The 9,352-nt window shown below is 47.6% G+C and overlaps 1 protein-coding gene across 3 annotated transcripts in view; it reads right to left on the reverse strand.

The window, feature by feature from the left end:
* The window catches only part of Mphosph9 (M-phase phosphoprotein 9), a 71,929-nt gene that overhangs the window by 40,323 nt on the left and 22,254 nt on the right, over positions 1-9,352 (reverse strand). For all 3 annotated transcript variants that reach the window (XM_021186757.2, XM_021186755.2, XM_029533849.1), the window contains 3 exons: positions 7,104-7,207; positions 1,629-2,104; positions 514-669 (listed from right to left, as the gene is read on the reverse strand). In XM_021186757.2, coding sequence (XP_021042416.1) covers positions 514-669; positions 1,629-2,104; positions 7,104-7,207 — 736 coding nt within the window. The remainder of the gene's footprint in view (positions 1-513; positions 670-1,628; positions 2,105-7,103; positions 7,208-9,352) is intronic.

Raw genomic sequence — 9,352 nt, forward strand, 5'->3', positions numbered from 1 at the left:
TGTGTGTGTGTGTGTGTGTGTGTGTGTGTGTGTGTGTGTGTGTGTGTGTGTGAGCATGGAGTGTATACGGAGGTCAGAGGACAACATAGAGCCAGTCCTCTCCCTCCACCATGTTGAGTCCCGGGGATCAAGCTCAGGTCGCCAGCTTGGTGGGAAGCGTGTCCCCTGCTTAGCCATCTCACCAGCCCACATTCCAGGACTCCTGCTTTTCTAAGAACTCCACAGTATTAACTACCCAACAAGTGATATCACTCTCCATCTGCTAGCTCCACTTGGTTCAGAGATTCAGCCACATAAAAGGCATGGCTTTGTGTCGATTAGGGAGAATTCATGAGGTAAGTTCAAATTTTTAAAAAGAAATCACTTGTGTCTCTAGCTATGTCCCAGTCTACATGTCTCTGTGTTAAATTTTCAAATGTGGTATATACATTTCAACCATCTTCCACACCATGATAGACTATATGGAAGAAATCTACCCAGGTTGGAGAAACATTAGCTCTCTGGGAGTCTCACCTGTCCACAAGAATTTCATTTTTCTGCTTCCACTCTTCAACAGCCGAAATGTCTTTGGCCTCCAGTTTCTGCTTCAGACTACTTATCTCCGACTCATAATAAGCGCGAAGGTCGGCCACATGTCGTGCATGCTTCTCCTTGAGGTTCTGCCTGATTCTGTTGGTAAGAAGGAAAGATGCTCTTAGGACCCTGCATCCTCTAGCCCTCGTGAGTCAAGTCATGGGTTTCAGAGTCAACTGAAGGGGGTGGACCTGTGGCAGTTACTCTTCACTGTCAACTTGAGAGAAATCACCTAGGAGACACAGAGGTGTGTCTGTCAGGGTGTATCCGGAGAGGTTTAACTGACCGGCTCTGAATGTGAAGGCAGGGGAGGAGCGCCAATCCATGGGATGGGGTCCCAGACTAAATAAAAAGGATAGGGAGGATAAAGCACGTTGAGCGCCAGTGCCATCTCTCTGTACTTCCTGATTGCAGGCACTCTGGGAGGGAGCAGCTGTCTCAGGCCCACCACCCAGTCACCAGGCCTTTTCACCATGATGGACGACTATATCCCCTCCAAATGTGAGCCACAGTAAACCCCTCCTCCTTAAGATGGTACAGCGGGGCATCTGGTCACAGTGGTGAGAAGAGCATCGGACACACACACCACAGTCATTCTCCTAGCCCGAGTACAGCCCTCCTCCATCCACCCCAGGGAAACACAGCAGATGTGCCATGTGCTCTAGACATAGAAGCATTCTGATTAGCTCTCATTTACTAGACGCCTTGGTCAACACCTTTGTCTTTGATTTTGAGATAAGGTCCATCCGTGTAGCCCTCCCTGGCTGGCCTGGAACTCAATATATAGACCAGGCTAGCCAGGAACTCATAGAGATCCACCTGCCTCTGCCCCCCAAGTGCTGGTATTACAGGCATGTGCCACCATACCCAGCCTTTGTCAATATCTTATCTTTCACTTCAACAAAGCTGTCAATAGTAAAAAAAAAAAGACACATTAGCTCTATTTCTTTCATTAAGAAATTTTATATTGCTGTGGTCCAATAGAAATCACTTTCATCATTCAATCAGACATCACAAGTCTAGTAACATTATAAGCCAGTCGCTGAAATACATACTTAGACAACATCACAGGATCTTCCAGGGAAGCCAATGAAATGCATTCTGGGACACTGGTGGCTGTACCTGGAAGCTGGGACTGACTGACTGAGGCCACTTTGACAGTGTTCTCTTCGTCTACAGTTTTGACTGAGGTGTCGTTGCTAGTGACGGTGTCGTTGCTAGTGATGGTGTGGCGTGAAGGGTTCATGGAGCTGGCCCTACTTTCCCTTTGGAATGCATGGCTTTTCCAAGTGTCCACGGGTGATGCTCTCGCAGCTGAAGGACACTTGGGGAACCCAGACACCTGGGAAGATTTATGACTTGCTTGTGAAAACGAGTCCGTGTCTGAGTGACTAGACAGGCTTGGTTCCAGAACGGAGTCTGGGGAAAAGGATATTCTGTTGTCCAGAGCATGCAGAAAGCCGTGGGGATGGGTCCCAGCAACATGTTCCTTCGGCTTCACTTGTATGGCTGCTGGATCAAGAGCCAGGACCTAGAAGGAAGATTAACAAGCATCAAGCTGTGGCCTCGGGGCTCAGGCTGTCAGGAGAGCGGGGTTAGCTCTAGGTCAGCTAAGGCTAAAGGACATGGAAAAGCATCCTAGGACCGAATGAGGATGGAACAGAGATGGGGGCCTCTCTCAACAAGCTGCTTGCTTTCTCCTTGTTCTCTACAATAGGACAGTGACAGTCGCTTCGTCCTGTGACTAGCATTAAACGTAAAGACATTTAAAACCTAAAAACAAACAAAACAGAAAACTGTTAAACTTGAAGCAAAAGCTAAGGTGGGGGGGCTGCGGTGATAGCTCAGAGGTTAAGTACACTGATTGCTTTTCCAAAGTTCAATTCCCAAACACTATATGGTGGCTCATCGCCATCTATAATGAGATCTGGTGCCCTCTTCTGGCTTGCAAGCATACCTGCAGGCAGAGCACTGTATACATATTAAAATCCTTTTTTTTTTTTTTTGGTTTTCCGAGACAGGGTTTCTCTGAGTAGCCCTGGCTGTCCTAGAACTCACTCTGTAGACCAGGTTGTCCTCGAACTCAGAAATCTGCCTGCCTCTGCCTCCCAAGTGCTGGGATTAAAGGTGTGTACCACCACTGCCCAGCTAATAATAAAATCTTGGAAGGAAGGAAGGAAGGAAGGAAGGAAGGAAGGAAGGAAGGAAGGAAGGAAGGAAAGAAGGAAGGAAGGAAGGAAGCAAGCAAGCTAGCTAGCTAGCTAGCTAGGGTGGTGGTGGCTCATGCCTTTAATTCCAGCACTCAGGAGGCCAAGGCAGGCAGATCTCTTGAGTTCCAGACCAGCCCAATCTACATAGTAACTTTCAGAATAGCCAGGGCTAAACAGAGAAACTGTCTTGAGAAAACCAAAAAGAAACAAAGAAAAAAATCATTTAATCAACAATGAAAAATATCCACTATCAAGATCAGTACCTTAAAAAAAAAAAAAAAAAAAAACTGTGGCCAGTTGTGGTGGCACACGCCTTTAATCCCAGGACTTGGGAGGCAGAGGCAGGCAGATTTCTGAGTTCCAGGACAGTCAGGGCTACACAGAGAAACCCTGTCTCAAAAAAAAAAAAAAAAAAAAAAAAACTGTGAAAGATTTTAACTAGCCTGAACATCTAACATGTCAGATTAACACTGTCAGCTTTGAAGACTTTCTGGTTATGTTTCCTCCAGAACAGAAATTTCTGGAGGAATTTTTAACAGTACAGACTAAGGGGTACTGGAACCCAGTCAGCAGTGCACACATACCACCCTCCTGACCTGGGTCTGCACTGTCCCTCCAAGGCTCAGATGAGAGCGGGTTCCCAGCTGATGATGTCATCAAGAAACACTGGAGCCCTTAGGAGGGGGGGCCTAGTAGAAGGAAGCAGGTCACTAGGAACATGTCCTTGAAGGAAGCCCTAGGAACCTGGCCTTTCCTCCCTTTTTCTTTACATTCCAGCCTCCACGAGAGGCTCAGCCTTTCTCCGATCTGTTTATAATCTTCAACCTCACTGCAGACGAAAACACAAGTTGACCTAGTGACTATGGCCTGAAACCCTGAAACCATGAGCCAAAATAAAATATGCCTCTCGTCCTTTACACTGCTTACTTTACAGTCGTCCACAGCGATGGAAAACTGACCAACAGTCCTCCTACTCAAAAGAACCACTGTTTGACTGTTGAGGGCTGAAGCTAGCTCAGGGGTTCAGTGCACTGGCTGCTCTTGTAAAGCCCTACTGTGTGGGGGGCCTGTTGTTGTTGTTAATGTGTGTATGGGTGTTTTGCCTACATTCTTGGTGCCCCTACGGAGGCTGCAATACAACATCAGGTCACCTGGAAATGGAGCTGTAACCGCACATCCAGGTGCTGGGAACTGTACTCGGGTCCTAAGGGAGAACGGCCATACTCTGAGCTATCTCTCCAGCCCAAACGACCCTATTTTTTAAAATACCAAATTTTAGCTGAGCAACACCTATAACCCCAGAACAGGGAAAGTAGGGACAGGAAGATCAGGGTTCAAAAGTCATACTCAGCTACACACTGAGTGGCAGGCCACAGAAGGCTATAAGAGACCCTGTCACAACAAAACACAAACAGGCAGGCAAGACAGTTCAGTAGGCAAAAGCATTTGTCACTCTTGCAGAGGGCCTGGGTTCGTCTCCAGCACTCACAGAGCAGCTGATGACACCCATAACTCCACTTCCAGACACCTTTTCCTGGCCTACACAGGCTCCAGGACCCACCCACATGGCACAAATATAGATGCACTCTGTCTGTCTGTCTCTGTCTTTCTGTCTTTCTGTCTCTGTCTCTCTCTCTCTCACACACACATTTAGAAAATCTTTACAATTTGCATTATATTTACATACTTATTTTATGTGTACATGTGTGTCCACTCACATGTGCCAGGACAACTTGAGGAGTTAGCTCTCTCCTTCAACCATATTAGGACCCAGAAACTGAATTCAGGTCGTCAGGCTTGGTGGCAGGTGCCTTTACTCTCTGAGCCATCTTCCCAACCCCCAGATATTTTAAACGTATGCCCTACTAAAGCTCACAAAGGCACCGTGGGTCTTCTTGGTGTGGGAATGGGTGTGGGGGGGTTCTGATGCTTTGATCCAGAATCTGTATGTGAACGCTGAAGGTCTTCTTCCCCAATGGGTTTTTCATCAATCAATAGAGATGCTAGTGGCCAATGGGTTGGAAAAGACGAGACTTCCAGGTTCCTGCAGGTAGGCTAGGAGATACAGATAGAAAAGGGAATTTGCCATGCTTTGGAGAGAGAGAGAGAGCCACCAGCCATGTGAGATCTTGGATGAAGTGGCCATTGGCTGCTTTCCTGATTGGGCCTGGAGTAGCAGGTGGGAAATCAGAAACACAACTAAGCTGAGGGCAGATGTGGGGTGCTGAGCAAGGAGTAAAGGGCAGGGCACGCTGGCTGCGGGGGCTTAGAAGAGCCCAGCCACTGAGCCCTAAGGCAGGGTAAAAGTAAGCAGATGTGTATGTGTGTGTGTGTCTTTCATCCATGGATCCGAGGGAACCAGGGCGGCGGCTGGTAGCACAGTCCACTGGGAGATTAAAGCAGGGTAGTAGAAACCACACGCTGCATACGGGTTTGTTGTCTAGGCTGCTCTCACACTCTTCCACCTATATGATCTTCCCACTGTGGCCTACCAAGCAACTAGCTAGTACCATAGGCACATACCAACACACCCAAGTGACCAGAAGTCAGTGCTTGTGTGTGCGTTCATGCCTGTGTGTGTATGAAGAAAGCAGAGGCAACCTCCAGTATCATTCCTTAAGCATCTTTTTTTCATTTGAGACAGGGTCTCTCATTGTGCTACAGTTCTGCCAAGCAGGCAGGACTAGTGGGTCCTCAAGTTCCCAGGGACCCTCCTGTCTCTACCACCTATCATCACACATGGCACACGGGTTGCTTTTGGTTTGTTTTGCTTTACTTCCCACTTTCATGTCTGTGGGAGGGTCTTTACCTTTTTTGTTTGTTTGTTTGTTTGTTTGTCTGGCTGTGTTTCCTTGTTGTGTTTGAAGGGCTCTCTGTTTTGTGGTTCTGGGGATCAGCATGCAAAGGCTCTACAAGTGAGCTTCACCCCAAGTGCTGCTGCTTACTGAAACCTTTCAGTAAGTGTCCCGGGCTGTTCTCCTCAGTATTTGATCAGAGCGTACAAGTGAGGCGGGGAGGCCAGCACACACCTGGGAGCCCAAACCCTGGTGGGTAAGTAAGGGCAAGAGGACCAAGCGTTCACAGTCACTCTCGGCTAAACAGTGGGTTGAAGGTCAGGTGGGGACACATGAGACCTTGTCTAAAGAAAGTAAAAGAAACAAAATATATTTCTTAAAGAAAATATTCTAAGTTAAATGCTTCAAATTATGTTACAAGTGCATCAAGTGGAAATTTTATTTTTTTTATTTTTTTATTTTTTGGTTTTTTGAGACAGGGTTTCTCTGTATAGCCCTGGCTGTCCTGGAACTCACTTTGTAGAACAGGCTGGCCTCGAACTCAGAAATCCGCCTGCCTCTGCCTCCTGAGGGCTGGGATTAAAGGCGTGTGCCACCACGCCCGGCTGAGTGGGAATTTTATAAGGACAGAAATAACCATCAGATCTAGGAGAGAGAGAACAAAGAAAGAAACTGCCAATAACCTACCACACACATACACACACACACTCACACACACACACACATACACACACACACACACACACACACACACACACACACGGATGGACGGACGGACGGACGGAAGAAAAAAAACAGTAGGCACAGAAGCATTTAATTTCTAAAACATTAGCTTAGTATTTTTACTTCTGTTGGTTCGTTTTGTATAACAGTGTCTGTGTTTATGTCTGTGTGTGTGTTCTCTGTGTGTGTGTGTTCTGTGTGCACTGTGTGTGTATGTGTTCACATGCAAGTACATATTCACGTGAAGGCCACAGGATAACCTCTTGCTCCATAGCCCTTTGTATTTGAGACAGACCCTGGAAGAGACCGGCCTGGAGCGCCCAGCCAGCAGACTGCCTGTCCCAGCTCCTCAGAGCTTCGGGGAGAAGCAGGGACACTGCCCAAGGCCTTTCCTACAGACTCTGGAGATTAAGCTTGGGCCATGTGACTGCAAGACAAACACCACACTGACTGAGCTCTCCCCAGCCTGTATTTTTTGTCTGTTTTGTTTTCTTGAGATAGGGTCTTCTTATGTAGCCCAAGCTGGCCTCCAACTCACAGTGATCCACCTGCCTCAACACACTTAGTGCTAAGATGGAGGAAATCATAGTACCGCCACACCTAGCTGACTTCTATTTTGAAGTAACCTTACTCTGATCCTATAGGAAATGAGATGAGAAATAGTTTGAAAGAGAGCCTGACTCTCAAACCTAAGCTTCCACCAGCATTTCAGAAGCGGAAACAATGCAGTCTATGGTGGCAAAGTTATCTATAATCATAACACACAGGCACCCATGCATGCATGGGGTTCTTGCATTATTACCTGGCTCAGGGGCCTCTCTGCGGGGGATGGTGCGAATGTCTTCTCCAAAGTTTCAGGCAAAGAGTGATACATGTCCTTCTCCTCCAGCTTCCAGTAAGTCAGCCCTGACGTGCGCACACAGAGAACAGAGAGAAGTGAGGAAGGGTCACAGGTCATTAAGGTGGCTCAGTGCCACCAAGCCTGACAACCTGAGTTCTATCCCTGAAGCTCACGTGATGGAGAGAAAGAGCTGACTCCCATAAGCTGTCCTCTGACCGCTACACATACACTATAGCACACCCTTGTTATCATTCCTCCCAAATAAATAGATAGATAGACAAAACTACAAACAACCAAAATGAATTAGTAATAACTAAATATGTATTTTGAAGAGGATCTTACTTATAAATACAGATCTCCATAAAATCAACGTAGAGAGTTCAAGTTCTCTATTCAATATGGGTATAGTGACAAACACCTATAACCCTAGCACTTAGAAGGCAGAGGCAAGAGGGTCACCGTAAGTCTGAAGATAGCTTGGTCTACATAGAGAGTTCTAGGCCAGCCAGGACTACATAGTGAGGCTCTCTCAAGAGAAAAGAAAAAATGTAGACAGATCCTAATACACACCACCTTAGTCTGCTTCAACAAGCATGTGCAAACATGCATGACGTACATGTATTCGTTCTCTCTCTCTCTCTCTCTCTCTCTCTCTCTCTCTCTCTCTCACACACACACACACACACACACACACACACACACACGTAGGGCCAGGGCCTTGAGTTCCTGCACTAGAGTTACACAAGGCAGGCATCCTGGCACACCGCTATAATCCCAGCACATGGAGAGGAAGCCACAGAGGAGCAGGAGCTCATGTCACCATCAGTTAAAGAGCAAATAGCTCAACCTGGGCTACATGAAGCCATTTGCCTGCTTGTTTGTTTGGGATTCTTTTCAAAACAGGGTTTCTCTAAGTACCCCTGGCTGTCCTGGAACTCGCTCTGTAGACCAGGCTGGTCTCCAACCAAGAGATCTACCTGCTTCTGCCTCTTAAGGACTGTGATCAAAGGTGTATGCCACCATGCCCACCAGCCTGCAGATTTGGTTCATAGTATCACCTAGTCCCTCCTAGAGCTACATCTCTGTCCCAGTCACTGACTTTGTTATTTCAGGGAGGCTGCAGGGGGAGGAACTATTTTCAGACAGGCAAGGCCTGTTTCTCTCAGAGCGTAACATCTGGGAGAGAGTCTTCCATTGAAGAGAAGGTAGCGAAGTCTTCAAATGCGTCCCTGGCAGAAGTGAGCAGGCCCTCAGCACGAGGAGGAGGCAATCAGCTCTATCCTGCTAGGCCCTGTGGGACCCCGTAAAGATCCCGGCTGCTATTTTAAGGAAATGGGAACTATGGCAGAGCTTTGAGTGGAGAAGCCCCAAGTCCAGAAGGAGCACTCTGGCTACCAGGTTGCCCACAGACTAAAAGTTGAAGGTGGAAGGGCAGCAGGGAGGCAGGTCAGATGGTGGAAGACAGTGAGCAGGCACCACGGGAGCGGGAGCAGTGGGGATGGGAAGAGGTGGCTGAACCCACTGTTTCCGTTAAAGCAGCTAATTCAAACATCGAAGTGCACGTGCCATGTGGGAAACAGCACTAAGACAGAGCAGTCAGCACAAAGACACAGTCAGCAGAACGACAAAACAGCTGACCATGGCTTGCAGAGAGTCTGAACGCGCTGAATCCCCGTAGAGTAATGGAGAAGGCTGCGAAGGTTTCAGCAGCTCTCTGCAAGTGTTCCGGATGCACTGCTTCAACCCGTCCTCATAGAACTTGGAACAAATTCCTAGCAAACATTGCTTCTAGAGAACCAGACACTGCACATGCTTCTAATCACACAGTGGGAAATGCAAGTGAGCTGGGGGTAAAATAAACCCTGTAAAGTTCTAGGCGCTTACAGAGATGGCTCAGTGGTTAGAGCACTGGCTGTTCTTCCAGAGGACCCAGGTTCAGTTCCCAGCACCCACACGATGGTTCACAACTGTAAGTGGAGTTCCAGAGGATACAATCCCCTCCTCTGACCTCCTAGGTAGCAGGCAGATATGGTGCACAGTTACATGTGTGAGCAAAACACTCGTATACAAAAATTAAATGTTCATTTTTTTTCTTTTAAAATTAAGTTCAGAAGCTGGGCGTGGTGGCGCACGCCTTTAATCCCAGCACTCGGGAGGCAGAGGCAGGCGGATTTCTGAGTTCGAGGCCAGCCTGGTCTACAAAGTGAGTT

Source organism: Mus pahari, chromosome 23 (assembly GCF_900095145.1).
Source record: "Mus pahari chromosome 23, PAHARI_EIJ_v1.1, whole genome shotgun sequence".
Lineage (NCBI taxonomy): Eukaryota > Metazoa > Chordata > Mammalia > Rodentia > Muridae > Mus > Mus pahari.